The sequence below is a fragment of the Leptinotarsa decemlineata genome, unplaced genomic scaffold (genome assembly GCF_025532065.1).
Source record: "Leptinotarsa decemlineata unplaced genomic scaffold, Ldec_3_MD MMD2_tig00026354_RagTag_RagTag, whole genome shotgun sequence".
Lineage (NCBI taxonomy): Eukaryota > Metazoa > Arthropoda > Insecta > Coleoptera > Chrysomelidae > Leptinotarsa > Leptinotarsa decemlineata.
The window spans coordinates 6435386-6452966 of NW_027412702.1; the positions used below are offsets into that span (position 1 = coordinate 6435386).

A 17581-nucleotide genomic window follows, 5' to 3' on the forward strand; every position below is an offset into this window, starting at 1 on the left:
AGAAGTTTGATGTTTCTATTTTATCGTTCGAGATAACACATATCTCCAAGAAGAATAATGATTACATTACAACATAATATAATCAAGATTCTATCGAAGTTCCTGAGAAGCAGAATGAATTATTATTACAATAAAGTTCAGTGACTCTTATTGCTTTGATTAACATAATGTTATGTAACCATCATCAAACAGAACACACTGAGTCTGAAAAAAATAGAAGACGATATGATATAAATATACGTGTTTACAAGAAAGAAATTTGAAAAACTGAGAAAGTACATTTTGAACACACAATATTGTTTCATTTTGCCAAGTGAAGTGTGATTATTTTGTTAGACCAAAAATTTTCTTTCGAACTGTCCTTCATAAGTTTTGTTTCTTGAACGGATACTTTCTTTCCATTGATTGGTTGATTGGACTTTTTTACTGAAGAATTCAACTGTGATATTAGGAAGATAGGTGCAGTATCTGCTACTTCCTTCAGTCGAAATGAATAGGAAAAAAAAAACATTCGACTGACAAATGACAGCAATAGCATATGTCCATTACGTTCTTAATGTGTAGCACATTCAGTGCCATACATTCAACAATGTAAATGACAACAGTTTCAAAATATTTCAAAGAGGTGGACTTGGTTGTAATGAAGGATGATGAAGGTTGGAGTTCATTTAGATTTTGTTAATAATATTTCGTGATTTCATTTTTGTGACGTTGCTAAATATGAAGCAAGTTCTAATGCCATACTCTAATTCAATTATTCTTATCGCCTCCGAAAATCAGTTGGTAAGGAAGATATAGAATGAGCTTTTTTCATGAAAATTGTTTTCATCGTTTCATCGTAATGTAATAGGTTAGGTTAGGTCCAAAGTGAGTGTATGTATTCGACCCTCCACCGTAACCCGCAAGGGTTTATTGTGGCTCACACCTATTCACACTCGACCAAATAAACCCAGCTTCTCAACGAAGCCGATTATTTTGTATGGTGAGTGGTCTTTCAGGCCAGATGGTAAGAATACGGCTCTGCCGAACTCTAAAAATCTGATTCGGGTTCCAGCGGGGCAGGCACAAAGTATGTGCTCTGTTGTTTAATCATTTTCCCAAAAGAGGCGACCCACATTGTCTTCCGACAGTCCGAGTATCTGTATATGATGATGCAAATGACAGTGACCTGTAAGAAGGCCTCTTAGACATCGTGGTTCATCCCTACTTGTAGTCCCTACTGTTTGGTAATTTAATTATTCATTTATTTATTTATTTGTATCCAAACAGACCAAAGATGTATTAATATAGATAATGAATATAAAATAATCTCCACCTTTCAATAATTATAAATCATGAGAGTCAGTTGTGTATCTACCTACTCGAAAACTTTGAAGGCGAATAGCAATGAACTATATGTACTCTGTTATTGAATATAGTTGTGCAATAAAATCGATAATAATAATACATGTAAATTAGCTTATCGATAGAAAATCATAGTCTTTCACAGATGAAAATAATAAATATAATAAATATGTATATCGTATCAAACAGATGTATTCAAGAAATAATCTAATATTTCTCTACGAAATACTCCCTGAGCTAGAGTTCAATCTAAATCTACAAGCACACTACATGTATTGGCAGGTCGTAGCATGGTCACGAGAGGGGATCTGTTCTTTGTAACCACCAACGGAATATTGAATGAATAAGTTCTCCGAGTTCTATGGGAAGGGACATTGAATCTCAGTAATGATAGGATTCCTGGTGCATTTATTCTGTTGTTTATTACATTATACAAAAAATACATCATGGTGAGGAATCTCCTAGTTTCTAAAGAGAGAACTTTGAAGTCATGTCTAAGTTGATTGGATCTGATAGCTTCATTGTCAGCCCTAATACGGTACTGTTTATAATATGAAAACCTGAGCAATTCATTTTGTATTTTCTCAACTGCATTGATTGTGGACCGATATTCACCTGACCATATTAAGTAAGTACTGTTGTAAGTTACCCCAAGATCTCTAACCTCAGAACATCTGTGGAGGACTTTCCCATTCATCATATAATCAAAATTAACAGAATCCCTCAAACGAGTTATTGTGATGATACTACATTTGTTAATATTAAATTTCAATTTATTTGTGATTTTCCACTCATAAATACTGTCGATCTACCTTTGCAGATTAACAAAATCCCTAACTGTTTGTATCTGTTTATATATTTTCAGATCATCGCCAAAAAACAATGTAAATGTCTAGCTTTAAAATTATGGGATTCCAAAATGATGACTCATTTTCGCATCTTGTTCGATGGAATATTAAAAGATTGCAAAGTTTCAATGTTGCTAAATCTCATGGAGTTGAGTTGATAACAGAAAGTGTTTATATTCCTGGTTATGTGTACTCACCACCAAAGTTAAAAACTATTCAGCAAAAAATAGTAAGCCTGCCTATATTGAATACTGTCAATAGGCAATACTATCAGGGGTCCAATGTTTTGAAAATCAGGTTAAAATCAAACAGAAACCATACCTTTCCTAACAGGTATTCATGCATGTATTTACCATACTGCAATAAATCAACTCCTAAGTAAGGTCTAGAACAAGCACTTTTCCCAATGACCAGAAATGCAATACTCTTCTCGACGCTTGTTTCATAAACCAGGTTGGCTTTTGATGCACTCTTTGGAACCTTTGGTGTAGTAATGAATATTACTGGAGTTTTTTTTTCCAACACCAAATCGTTATTTTTAACACCTATGATGTGTTAAAAATAACGATTTGGTGTTGGGAAAAAACTCCAGTAATATTCAGGTTGGCTTTGTCAGGAGATTAAGAAAACTGAATTGGTTTCGAAGAAAGCTGAATAAGTTTTCTTCATCTCCTGAAGACGCCAACTTGGTTGGTGAAACGCGCCTCCAGAAAAGAATTGCATTTCTAGTAGCGGGTAAAAGTGCTTGTTTTGGATTCATTTCATTCCATCAGAGTGTCCAGTTCCAGCTTTTATTAGCCTAAGAATGGCTCAAACGAATTGAACGTGGAACGCGGAAAGCTACGAACTGCGAGCAACGAATTAGTGCGAACGCTGTTCGTACGAAGTCGTGCGATGCACATCGTCCATTGCTCAGTATTCATCCGGATTCGTAGTAGGCGAGATGGTTCTTCGTAACGGTTTTTCAATTATTCTGATGAAGAATTTTTCGCTTTGGAATTATCACTTTTGACACATTGTCGTGTCAGGCACAGGTATTGACGAAGGCGGGAAATGTGGGTGAATCCCATTTACGCAAAAAGAAAGGAGATCGGTGAACTTTCTCATTTGTAGCATGATTTTCAAATCGACGATGACCACCACTTTTCTTATTTGGAGAAAATACACATACACATTATTGCACCTAAATATTTTCGCACTTGATCGCAATTCGCATCTAGTCGGACGAAAACTGACGAACGATACGCGGTCCCCAACCGATCCATATGTTTGGATCGTTCGTGCGTTGTCGTGCAAATTCTGACGAATTGACTTCGCAACTTATCGCAGCTTTCCGCTCCCAGTGGACGAGAGGCCTTATTCTGCTATGCTATAGTCACCTGACTCACATACCATAGAAAGATGTCACATATTGGAAATATTGCAAACTAGATAATTTGATAAAAAACATAAGATGTTTGTTCTGCTATGATGCAATTACGATAATCTGCCAGTCATTTCGCTTTTTCAATGAATTATTTCCACACCAAGCGATTGCTTCTGAACTTGGCGTTCGCTTTTTCCGTATCTCATTAGGTACATTATACTCAGGATACAGTTTTTATTAACCAAAGAAATTTAATAATATACGTAATAATAGCGTTCCATGAATATTCATAGTGTTAATCACGTGTTAGTAATGAATTGAAACATTCTACAATGCTAAATTTTTTTTGTTTAGTAGTAATGGGAATTTCTGATTTTCAATTCATATTTTGTTCGGAGAACTTAGAATGGAAAAAAATTGATAGGCGACTTCAAATGAATTATATTGGCCAAAGGTATGGGAAATTAAAAGTTATCACGGAAGTGATAACTTGAACTTACCTAATTTGAACTATTTGATATGGAAATTGTTTAACTTGAGAAGAGCTTAGGTTAGTACTTGAATTTTTTCTATATCAATATGATAATGTAAGGAAAGGTTATTTATTGATGAAATATTTTATTGATTATTTTGTGTATGTGTACCTATGTACCTATGTGTACCATGAGCCAATTGTTACTTTTGTAGGATTAAATCATGATACCAATGATGTACATTCACAACAAAATTAATATAATGATTTTTAAGTCACATTCACATTATAAAATAATATTACGTGCTTGCTGGTTAGATTTTTAAAATACTGTCAGCAATATATGTCTAACGCACAGTAAACACTGAGCGTCTGACCGACGCGAGAGGAGGAGCCTGCCTTCCGCTGACGTATGCGTGAGAGAAAGGGAAGCCATTACGCTTCAGGTAATGAAGCGGTTTACCTTGCTATAAGAAGTTACCACTTCAAAAAAATCCAGTCTTTTTCAATCTATTCTCATTTCTAATCTACCTATACTCCTTTTCTCATCTCTTTTTCTTCCTTTTATTGGATATATTGATTTCCCATAATTTTTTGCAGATATTTGATGTATCTAGTTAAAAATCAATTCTAGAAGAAAATGAGATTTTATTCAATTTGAATCATCAAAGAACAATGTTGTTCCAAAGTAACCTAGTTAATGGGTTGAAAAGAGTCCTTCTATGAACAATATCCCTCTGAAGCCTTCTGGAAACTTTACGAACAAAGGATTACCGGATGAACGGTTCTAATACTGACAAAACATCCCACTCGTAATATTGGTCAGAACTTTCTAGCCATCTACGGTTGTTTAGAGAGTTCTGACCACTTTTATACGATATGATTCTTGAACAGATGTATTCCAACGTAGCTCTACGTAGCTCAGCTGGCATTTGCAATATCAAGTTTCAAAGTAATGGAAATTAGCAAAGCTTTGTATTATGTAATAAATATTAAAAAAATAAATGTTTATCTTTGGATCAACTTTCAACAAAATCAAAGATTCACTATAACAGATTTTTTTTTCAGCCTGCATACCAACGATGCTAGTCACCAAAACTCTCCCAAGTTTCCTGTAACTAACACGTCATCTCTCTGTTGAAACCTTCAAGAGCAACCTCCAAGTCCACCATGTCTGAATCCACCCCGATATGCCGGTGCCGCGTGCTTTATTTGGGTTCGAGTGTCCCGCAACAAACCAAAGATGGCCTTCAAGGCATTCAAGAACCTTTGCAAGAATTATATCCTGATCAAGGAGCAACAGGTGCTAAAGGAATCGACTCGTGGTTGAGCGTTTGGTCGAATGGAATATTACTGGAGAATGTCGACGAAAATCATAAGAAGATTACAAGGTTTTTTCCTATCGAGAGCTTGCATTACTGTGCGGCAGTTAGGTGAGTTCATTAGAGATTTTTCAGTAGCACCTAAAGTAGCAACAGAGTAGTTATTTTTCTATAACTTTATCGTAGATGCAAACTTGATTGTTTTACTGTCATTTTCTGGTTGTTTTCGATTTCTTAAATTATATTCTCTACACCCATACTATAATAATACAATTATATGCCATAATCCGTTTCATAATGAGATTCATAATGATACAGTTTTTTCATAACGACAGTCAATAGAAACCCATGATTTTTCAATCAAGCATGCTGTGCATATGACGTTTGTCCTAGAATCCTATCTGATTGTTTCATTTGTCAAAATCAGTAGGCATTGAATGTTCATAGAATATAGCTAAACTTCGATAATTATATTATTAAAATGTATGATACCAGCGATATAGAAGAATTACCAGATATCGAAGAGAAAGTAGAAAATGCAGTACAAAATATTTTACCCCAAAAATCCAAGAAAGTGTACGAAAAACTATAACGACAGTTTTCGGATGGAAGAAATACAATAACTATTTATGATATGAGTGTTAAATTTCACGAACAAAATAAAACTTTTACAAATATCGGTGTCAGATGACGCCGAATTACCTGGTTACCAACAAACAGTATTGTTTACAGCTCACGCGTTTTATTTAAAGTCACATTAAAAGTTCTTGCTGGTGTTTGATGTCTTACATATTGAAGAACAATAGTGAGGAATTGTGTGTTTCTGGCGAAATTGAAGAGGCTGCAAAAAGAGCTTCAACTGAATTGTTACCAAAAAAATTGGCTCAGAAAATCGTGTTAAAATAGTTATTTATGTATCAAGGGAATTAGGAGGGCCTTAATTACCGATGGCAAAGTTTGCGTCCCGAGGGCCTCTGGCCCGAGGGACAGCAATTGCCTGAGGTTATTAAGGCTCATTAATTCCCGTGGTACATAGATAATTTTATTTCTGACCGATTTCAATAAAATTTTGTTCATTTTTGAAACGGAAAAATGTACCAATTCATTACCTTCCCGGTATATTTGAATCAGGTACCGTTGATTATAGAGAGTTTTCTTGTTGCTAGGTTGTTGCTATGTTACTTGTTTATAAACAGAACTTTGTTATCAAGCTGTGTTTGTGGTGAAAACGTGTTTTCTACCCCAAATATAATGGAGGATATTTTGAAAAAAGCTGAACAAGCAAGAGAATCATTAATTCCATCGAAAAGTGAAGCCGTACACCAAAAAGAATACAAGATATATCTGGACTGGCTGACACGGAAAAATGTTATGCCAAAAGATGTCACTGAAACTGTATTTCTGGCATATTTTCAAGAGAAGTAATTTATTTCTGACCGGGATATTATAAGCTTATATCGTCATAGTTACGCTATCAATAAAGAGGGTCATAACTCCCTTGGGACATTATAGATTTTATAATTCCCTCTACCTTTCACAAGTAAAAATAAATAGAAATGAAAACTGAACCATATTTTATTTATTCACGTCATTACAAATAATAAATGTACAATTTTGAAATGTTCCCTGAAAATTACTTCCGCCACTGGAAACAATTTCTTCTTTTGTATGGCTGGAGCTTCTGTTCACTACAGTCGAGGTACCTGCCTCTTCTGATAACAAAGTAGACAACATACGCGCCGTTTTATTTCTCAATTCGATGCTATCCTCCAAATACCCCTCCGCCACCGTGGAACTTTTCCAACCTCCGTGTCTTTTTAAGTTAGTCATAGTTGCTCCTGCATTGGCTAGAGCAGTAGCAGAAGTGCGACGAAGGCAATGTCCCGTATAGTTTGGCAATCCTAAATACATTGCGATTTTGCTGGGGATTTTCACAAACATGTTTTTTCCAATTGGCTGAGATGTACATTTATTTTGTCGGAAGCTCAAAAAAAATCGTTCAATACCTTTAGGACGCAAAGACATATAAATTCTTAATAAAGGCAAAGCAGAGAACTCTTTTTCATCCACAACTGTAAATTTCTTCGATACACCAGTTGTACTTTCCGGTACGTTCACTACCATAACGGAATCCCGGTCCTCTATATCCGATATCTTCATAGTCAAAAGTTCCTGACTTCTGCATCCTCCAAAATAACCCATAATCAAAACAACCTATAACAAAAAAAAGGAAGTAAAAAACACACAAAAAGGAAAATAAGAAAAAAAATACCTTATGCAATAAATGAATATCATTAGGAGCATCCTTTAGGAATCTGATAACATCTTTAGGAGATAAAACAGCAGACTTTTTCGGCTTATAACTCTTACTCTTCCGTTTCAAAAAAGCCTGTAGTTCATTGAACTTGGTGATATCTCGTTTCTCATGTATAGTCACCATCGATTTTAGCATTGACCATTTAGTCCATAAAGAATTCGGACTATACGTTTCTGACTGAAACGAATAAACACAATTACTACCAAATCTACCGAAAAACATAGAAAATTACTTACCAGTTCTTGAAAATATGCCAGAAATACAGTTTCAGTGACTTCTTTTGGCATAACATTTTTCCGTGTCAACCAGTCTAGATATATCTTGTATTCTTTTTGGTATACGGCTTCACTTTTCGATGGAATTAATGATTTTCTTGCTTGTTCAGCTTTTTTCAAAATATCCTCCATTATATTTGGGGTAGAAAACACGTTTTCACCGCAAACACAGCTTGATAACAAAGTTCTGTTTATAAACAAGTAACATAGCAACAACCTAGCAACAAGAAAACTCTACTATAATCAACGGTACCTGATTCAAATATACCGGGAAGGTAATGAATTGGTACATTTTTACGTTTCAAAAATGAACAAAATTTTATAGAAATCGGTCAGAAATAAAATTATCTATGTACCACGGGAATTAATGAGCCTTAATAACCTCAGGCAATTGCTGTTCCTCGGGCCAGAGGCCCTCGGGACGCAAACTTTGCCATCGGTAATTAAGGCCCTCCTAATTCCCTTGATACATAAATAACTATTAACACTACTGTTAAAATTATTTTTAACGCGCTACTTTGTGAACGTCATCTTTTAATACTCTTGACAACCATTGAAAATGCCACTTTTAATGATAGTTGTACATCGACGAAGCATCCGATACAATGTTGAACTCTATTGAGTCTAGCAATATTGAAATAAATGTAAATATTCCTTCCACTTCCAGATCAGTGGGACCTGGAATACACTTTTCAAACTTCACAATAGGTAATCTTAATATTTTCAAAAAATCTGATCAATTACAATTATTAGGCTCAATAATAATTTAAAATAAAACGTTTATAGTTTTTCTTATATTTATGGAATCACCCGAGGTAATACTGATAATTACAATTTTGTAGAATTTTTTAAAGAAATATGAGTAATTACTGTTATTGCGTTCAGTTCAAATATGAATATATAATTTAGAGTTATTCATTATTTATGGGGTGTAGACAAAATAGCGTATGCAACTCTCATGCAATGGTTATTGATACACTCACATAAACCATAGGAAACTCGCCTTCGGCTCGTTTCGTATCCCGGTAAATGCTCTTGTAATATTTACCATTTTTACATGATAGCTCCATAATATACTGTCATCTTGATGGATACTTAACGTGCTAGGAATCGCACGTTGAAAGGTAAGATCTTGTTAGTCTTTATGTCGCACAAGTTTCGACTTCTGAGGGTTGCCGTTCGTAGGAAGGCGACAGCTGGTTAACTAAAAATAATATTTTAACAAACTTAACCTAGGACCAAACAAGAAATAGTTCGAAAAACTTATATAAAGCGATACTGTGAGTATGGTTTCATTTATAACATACTCTATCACGACAAATATCATTCAGTTGAAATCCATGAGAATGACTTTGGTGGCTAGTTTTTGTGCTTATAGGAATTTAGCGTTTCGCGGCTGGCGTTGATTAAGATTGGCTTCTGGGTTTTGCCGTGGCCTTCTTTAAATATATTAAAAATATGTTTCTCCGTTAACCAGTTGTCGTACTCCTACGAATGACAACCCTCAAAAGTCAAAATTTCTGCGAGCTAAGGAGTAACGAGGTCTTACCTTTTAACGTGTGGTTCCTAACACGGGTTGGTCGATAGCGAGTGAAAATCGAGCGTTTAGCCTGCGGCTTGAACCACCAACCAACACGGTGGTCAATTGAGTGAGTAAACAAAGCACCCACGTCGAACCGACCGGCTACCGGTTATAATCTCCAAACATTTCAACTACAACTGCGGCGGTCATCTTCTGTGGCGTGGTCGAAGTACTCTCCTTGACGTGTCAACTTGACACAAGTTGTTCAAAATGACTACCACCAACTTTTTGAAAATAAGATTCTACTTTCGAATTCTGTCCTTATGTTTGTCAGAATTTCTGCTGTTATATTATCGCACAAATATGTGATTCATTGTCATAGTTCTTGCCAATTTACTGAAATAGTTACTAATGCGTGAAGAAGTTGATTTTTTTGAACATATGTAATTGTCTTCAATAACACAGGAGAAATTAGCCCGTACTAAGACGACACCCTGTATGATTCTCAATTAATCGTCAATATTCAAATGAACTTTCCGTACCACTATACCTACCAGTATTCCATTCGATTCAGTACATTGAAGAAGCTAAATGAAAGTTTCTCAACAACAGTACCAAGTTCATGTTTTTCTGAAACGTACATTTACAATTTATTGTTAGTGTGTCACCTTCGACACTGCGACTTGAACTAGAGCTTTCCCAAGAAAATTATCTGCTTCCTAAATTACCAGGTACTTTCCGCCATGGAATTAAAACGGATACACTAATTGAAAAATTGGAATCGGATGGCAGTTTCTTTGTGAAATATTCACAACTGAAACTCGTGAAATTATATTGAACAAGACATAATGTATGGTATTAATATCAGCTCATGTGGTATGATGAAAACATTTCTTCAATAAAATTCAATGGGAGATTATTCCATGATATGTGACAAGTGAGATAAAATCGTTGCGTACGCCATTTATAAACATAACATTCTACAAAACTTCAAAAACAGAAAGTGAAATAAGAAATGAATTTCCTGAAACCATATTCAGAAAAAATTGTTGGAGGAATCCAGTGAAATATTTATATGAGAAACCCCTGAACCATCAAGAGAATACCACATTCACTATTAACTTGCGTTGATTCTCAGAAGTCTCTAGAAGATTTTGAGAAACAGAAAACTCAAATCGCCATTAAATGAAAACAAATTGTAATGTAGAACTATAGGTATGTAGGTATTGAAAATTCTCAATTTCAATTTTTTTTCAGATTATGGGAGTTGAAAAATTCCCAAATTGGTAAAAACTTTGATTTTCTACACGAAAAATACTTTTTTTTTGGCTTTTCAGTACATCTACAAATAGTTTCTATTAATATCTGTTGATTTTCCTTAGTTTTTTAGAATTTTGTCTGTACTAACTGAAGAATTTGAAAGCCGAAATTGATTTGGTATCTGGGCTCAACTCAAATTCAAACTGAGTGTCACTGTATTTTTATTAATATTTGTGAGAAATTCGAGAATAAAAATGATGTAGATTAAAAAATGTCAATTATGAACAATGGCGAAAATGAATTCAATATGTTATGAAAGAAGAGGAGGATGTGGAAATTATACCATTTAGTTGAGGAAATTGTTGAAACTCTATTCATAATAATTGCAGAAGGTTCATCGGATTTTTATGGTGATAACACACTATGATTTTTGCTTATACCTTATATATTCTTGAATAAGCATTCCCATTCATTATTACGTGAATATTCAGAATTAAAATAGGAATATTAATTGAGTATGACTAATTAACGCAGTCATTAATTTTGCCAAGTATTTTTGACTAATACCCAAACGCACTCCACTGCTGGTAGAAAACGACCCGAACGACCCGTTTGGATCTGGTAACCGCCTCTACCAGCTGTAGCGGATTATAATTAAATCACAAAATTTTTTGAGCACTCTGTTAGCGTTTTGCATTTATGATGAGCATTCATTACATTTTACCATTAGGAAACAGGGTATATTATTGTTCAGGTTACTTTAGTACTTCACAAAAAAATAATGTTGGGTCCTATAATATTTTCAAGTTCAATGTTTAGGTTCAATGTTTTAACTCACATTTTTCTACAAATAATTAAGGAGTGATTTCATGCGGGATGTGTATTATGAACGGCTTGAGTTAAATTCAGAAAAGTCAATGCTGCTCCTCTCGATACCCCTGTAAATAACGAAATATACTGAACCGGATATTAAATAAAAATGTAAACATCTTCAAATTCCAATATTCAAGATGCCGGCCCCAAAACATCAGACCCCCGGCCTACTTGATATCACGTCCTATAATTATAAGTAGTTATAGGTATTCAGTGAAAAATTTGGCATGGAAATTGTTGTTTATGTATGCCATCCCAACCTTGAAATGAAATGAGAGAATTCCAATGCTGATACCATCGAATATCTCTTCGAATATCAAGTCGTGAAAAGTGTTACAATGCGTGGAATCCTTTAGAAGGTCGTACCACGTCGACTGTGGATTGACCACATTGCAAGGCAGTTTTCTTTCAGCAGGACTGTCATGTCTTGAACATTAGTAAGAAATAATTGTACACAAGAATTCCTAATATATCGAACTAGTCAAGTCGTGATACGCAGAGAGAGAACCTGTTCGAATTGATTATGCAATTTCAAAAGGCGCTTCTACCTTTCCAACGGTCATTTCGTTAGCTACTTCATGCTCTTGAGAAACAAGACTTTATCTGAAAATATTATGAAATTGCATTCCAATTCCAATGCACATTTATATTGCAGTGATTCGCATGCTAACTAAATTGTGAGAGTGGTCGATATTGATTTAGTAAACAAAATTCTTCCCGTACTCCGTTATTAGCTGTGGTTGAACCAATATCAGGAAAATCCATCGAAGTAGAGCTTCACGTCAAACTTATAGTTTTCTGCAATTTAAGTTTGAGATATGGCTTCCAACAATGAAATTACGGAAGAGAAGAGGCCCAAATTATTTTCTTGTTCTAGCAGAGATACATAGACAATTATCAAAATAAATACTTATTTTCTCGATTGTAGATATTTCTTGTGTATTAATTTTTTTTTAATCTGCAACCATTATGATTAAAATCTTCTTCATTTTATAATTCAACTTTATTTTACTTCTTTTCACTTCTGTCATGGATCCCTATATCCATTGATTCTTTCCATTTATAATTATTAAGAGGGGGTAGCTAGGGGTAAGGGGGTTAAACCTAAAATACCACTGGCACTGGTTTTAAATCCCCCTCGATATCTATATTGACGTGTTTTTTGCTTACGGCAAATTCCCCCTGCTAAACAACGTACTAGGGGTGGGAAGTTTTGAAATGAAGGCACTGTATATTAAGTATGAGCATTGCACCTGTGTGGAGCGGGGGCGGGTCACTAGTTCTTAAATATATACGAAGTTATTCAACGAATCAAAGTCAAAAGTAGGTAGGATTCAAATTAAAGCCTATAATTTTCTTCGGCATCGAACCATAATTTTCTATTTGAAATGTATTCAACACTTCATTGTAATATTTTCTTCGGATTGTTTATAAAACCGCCTCAAAATCATTTTCAATTTAATGAAAAATGTTATTCATGCAGCGAAGGACCAATAAAGGAAAACTCGTTGAGACATTTGGCAGTCGATTTTTTTATGGAAACTTCATAGTGACATTCATAGTGGTTAGTTGATTGTGATTTTTTTTCATGATGTTCAGATTATCAATTAGTTTTTACCTGTGCTCAAATCGTTTTTATATACAGCACTCTTCAAGTAAAATGTAGACGCTAAATTTTTTGTATCTTACCTACCTTTGATTTCGTTAATGGTTGATTTCGTCAATGGTTAATTTTGTCCAAGTATTTCTTCATAAAGTTGAGTCAATTTTTATAAGTTCACTAATTTTTCAATTACATTTCATTATTTCGTAATTTTTAGTCAACTCGAATTTATACAGTTCTACAATTTAATTTTTTTTCTCACTTGCAGTTGAATTTGAGCAGGGTTCCAAGATGTTTTTCCTTTGACACTACATCCGTAGCTAGTATGAATAGATCAGGCCGCCAAACTCATTCGTATTAGTTGAAAACTTTTGAATCAACATTGATAAAACCTGCACTGTTCCCTAAGTAAATGTCCCAGATAAAGAATGATCACGATCAGATTAATAATTTGCGAGGAATGCATACGTATATATATTAATTTTTATAAATGAATTGTATATATAGAAATATAGTGGTTTCAATCATATCACATACATACGTGTTGAATTGATCAAATCCAATTCAGTTGTGTCAGGTTTTGAATTCACAGAAGAATTATACAATTTTCCTGTTTGGGTGACTCATCCCATACACAATAATCCTAAAATATCCATGACAGCAAATTTACTTGTTTATTCAAATTCAAGATGTAATAATCGTGTTGTTGTTGATCATTATTCACCAAAATTTACATATTTATAACTCGAAATTGGATTCTGTACTACCGGACATTGTAAAAAGTTCAACAACTAAAAAAAAATAATGGTAACTCGTTTCTAAAATATCACAAAATTTTTTGCATGCGTTAATATAGTACAAGCATCTGTGAAAATGTGTACAAAGCTACATTTTTAAGCTAGAAACAATGGTCCGATAAGTTCGTGAAAAGTAAACTTGCTTCAGTCTTTATTTAAGTGGACCAAAAATGGTATGGGTTCTGGTCGTAGTTTCGTCAACATCCAATATTTCAAGTCTGATGTATTTTTCATTTCGATACCAGTCGTACTTGTCGATATGATGACTGTTCAGAAAAGTATGGACGTTTAAAAAAAACGTTGCTATGAATATATGTCCGGATTAACTTCGTTTCTGAGATACAGGGCGTTGAAATTTAAAAAATAACGGTATTTATAAAGTATCATGAATATCTTTACACCGATTTGGTTTATATTCGCTACAGTTATTTGAAGTGAAAAAGCGCTTATTTAGCCCGTAGATTAAGCAACTGCAGAAACACCCAAAAAAAAATTAGACACAATTTCAGTTTCAGAAGTCTTTCCATTGTTGAAAAGTAAATCGACTGATATATTGGAAGGTTCAACGTTTAAAAACATCATTTTTATCATATTCAAAGGAAACATCTTATTCTATAGATTCCTCGTCGTTATTTCATCGGGAACTTGGCTCAAAATTTTTCAATGTTATTAATTTTGAATGAACCTAGTTGACGATGTTAACTCTTTCGTAGATTATTTTCCCCATTTATTTGCATATATTTTTTGTGGTCAATAAGAGTTCACGTTATCCAGATTGAGTCCCTTGACCAAACTTCATAACAAAAATATCTCCTTTTCAAAGGATTGATCACCTGATTCATAAATTTGTCTCTAATTTATTTCACTACCAATGTGAAAAACAATTTATAAAAGCAAAGTAGAGTTCTCTGGTGATATTCTCCGCTATCTTGAAGTTCTCAACTGTAACTTTCTTCAATATTTTACTCTCACTATGAATATTACTCAGAAAATGGTTTCTACCATAGTTCTTAGAACGGGTGTGAAGTTATCCACATCCACAAAGTACACTGAGAAAAAAATATCGAATTATTTTTTCATTTACCGTTTTTCACCTAGGATTTTTCAATATGATACGCTTATTGACTGATTTGGTGAAAAACAGTCCTAGTTTATTAAACTGTATATTTAAAAAATTCGTAACATGAAAAATCTACTTTGTACACCTACAATATCGAAAAATGGTATTTCTGATGATCTATTCGACAGAAAAAACTTCACGTCATAGTTTTCCAGGCCTTCTGAGTGTTTGGAAATGGGGTGAGAATATTAAAAAACAGGAACAGGAAAAATCGACTTTGAACACCTACAGAATTGAGACATGTTATTCTTGATGATCTATTCGATGAAAACAACTTCACGTTATAGTTTTCCAGGCCGTCTGAGGGGGTGAAAATGTGGTGGAAACTTGAAAAAATCGTATTTCTCAAAATTGAATGTGTACGCCTACAAGTTTGAGATATGTTATCCATGCTGATTTATTCAACAGAAAAACCTTTACGTCATAGTATTTCAGGCCGTCTGAGGGGTTGGAAATTCAAATAAATCATATCTTTGAAAATTAAATTCGAAAATCAAAATTGAGATACTCCTGATGATCGATTTACCAAAAAAAAAAACACCGTGTCAGAGATTTTCAGTTCTGAGAAGGTGGAAATGGAGTGAAAACAAAGTGACTGGAAACTTTTATACCATATCAGTTGTTTTGTGTAATGAATTGATAAATGTTAGCGTAATGTATGCAGGAGTAGATTACTTGGAAAACAGTCTGACAACGCTGCAAAGTCAGTATGATTTAGATGCTCTATATGAAACCGGTGTGAACTTAGCAGCTAAAAGGTAGCAGCCAAAATCCCGAAAACACCCGAGCGTACATAGACGTACGTCGAAAAACTATTACGGAGAAATAAACATTGAAAAGGTGAAAAATTATTAGAAGCTCTATTATTATCGCTGAACGAACACCTCGGGCAGCTCTTTCGAATGTGCCTACTAAACATGTATTGATATCAGACGTAGTAGATGAGACCAGCAGTTAGAAGGGCTCAAATAGTGAAATAATTGAAGGGGGTCACATGGAGACATACCTTTAAAAAGTAATCGAAACTCCTAGAAGAAAAAATCCTGTCAAACGGGGATAAAATTCAAAACTGAATCGAAAGTCATGAAAGGAAAAATCCTCACAGCATAATTTTATGTTAGAAAAATCGATTTTGAAAATGATATCATACTGTGAGAAGCAAAAGATGAAACCGCCCAGGGATACTAATAGAAAAATAATTTGAAACTCATAGAATACATATCTAATTGAACTGTAGTAATAAAAATCCTAATAGAAACACATATATATATATATATATATATATATATATATATATATATATATATATATATATATCTTTATATATATATATATATATATATATATATATATATATATATATATATACATATATATAAATAAACTAGGACGATTCCTTGTATATAATATTGAAAAATGGTAGGTGTACAGAGTGGGTAAATGAAAACACAAAAATTCGATGTTTTTTCTCAGTGTACTTTGTGGACGTGGATAACTTCACACTCCTGTTCTTAGAACTGAATTGGGGCATGATTCGAACATTCTGATGGGCCAGATATTTTTCACCTGTGAAATATAAAACAATGAATACTCACATCATCGCGAAGTTTTATAAATGAATTTTATTTGGAAAAATTAGGAAATCATGGTTGTGCACAGAGCATGAAAAACAATAAAACACCTCCTCAGAATGTCTGTCAGTTCATGCACGGCAGCCATAACATAATAGTCAGTATGTATTCATATTTCATCCTAACTTGACATCATAAATTCGAAACTGGATTCCTGAATAAGTTCTCTGTAAGTGATGAATGTTCAAAAATGATAGTTTTAGATTATATGCCCGTTTACATGAATGATTGCTACTTTTGAGCGAGGGAGATTACAGGAATAATTAAATTATTCAAAAAAATATAATAATCACCATCAGCTGCTATGAGAAAACGGAATATAACGATATACTATCCCAGAACTAAATACCTAATGAATTATTGTGGACAATGTATATGTACCGCCGAAGCAAGTACAAAGCCAATACAAAATTTCTTTCCGAAATATTAGTTCCACTTGGTAGAAAAACTTTGGAATAAACGAACAGGTAAAATGAACAAAGAAGAATCGGCTTTTGAATATCAACCCGTAATGGCCAACCTTCTTAGAAAACACAGCAGAGAGACTTCATAAAGGAATTTACGACAAACATAATCGGTTGTCGGTACAATATTATTTTCCTTTATATCAAACAAAGAATATTGGGCTTTATTTATCTGATTGTCAGTGAATAACCACTCACTAACTACAGCGTTATCAGTACGTTTTTTTTCAAGGACAAAACACAAGCACCACATGAAAATCCTCAAGGCGATTCACATTGAATTTGAATCGCTGGAGATTAAATCCATTTGGAAAAACGTCCTCAGGAAGTTTATTTCACATAAACGCAGCTCTCCAGATGGAAGAGT

General features: G+C 34.0%; 2 protein-coding genes across 3 annotated transcripts in view; one reads left to right on the plus strand and one right to left on the minus strand.

Annotated features, from left to right (window-relative positions):
- Positions 1-17581, plus strand: part of LOC111504891 (uncharacterized) — a 64437-nt gene that overhangs the window by 17771 nt on the left and 29085 nt on the right. For both annotated transcript variants that reach the window (XM_023159615.2, XM_023159605.2), the window contains exon 2: positions 5099-5463. In XM_023159615.2, the coding sequence (XP_023015383.1) occupies positions 5201-5463 (263 nt within the window). In that variant the 5' untranslated portion in view covers positions 5099-5200. The remainder of the gene's footprint in view (positions 1-5098; positions 5464-17581) is intronic.
- Positions 6910-8421, minus strand: LOC141486494 (uncharacterized). The gene is made up of 3 exons (XM_074184605.1): positions 7906-8421; positions 7625-7846; positions 6910-7566 (listed from the first exon to the last, which is right to left on the minus strand). Exons 1-3 carry the CDS (start codon positions 8074-8076, stop codon positions 6928-6930), a joined length of 1032 nt encoding a protein of 343 aa, XP_074040706.1. The 5' UTR covers positions 8077-8421; the 3' UTR covers positions 6910-6927.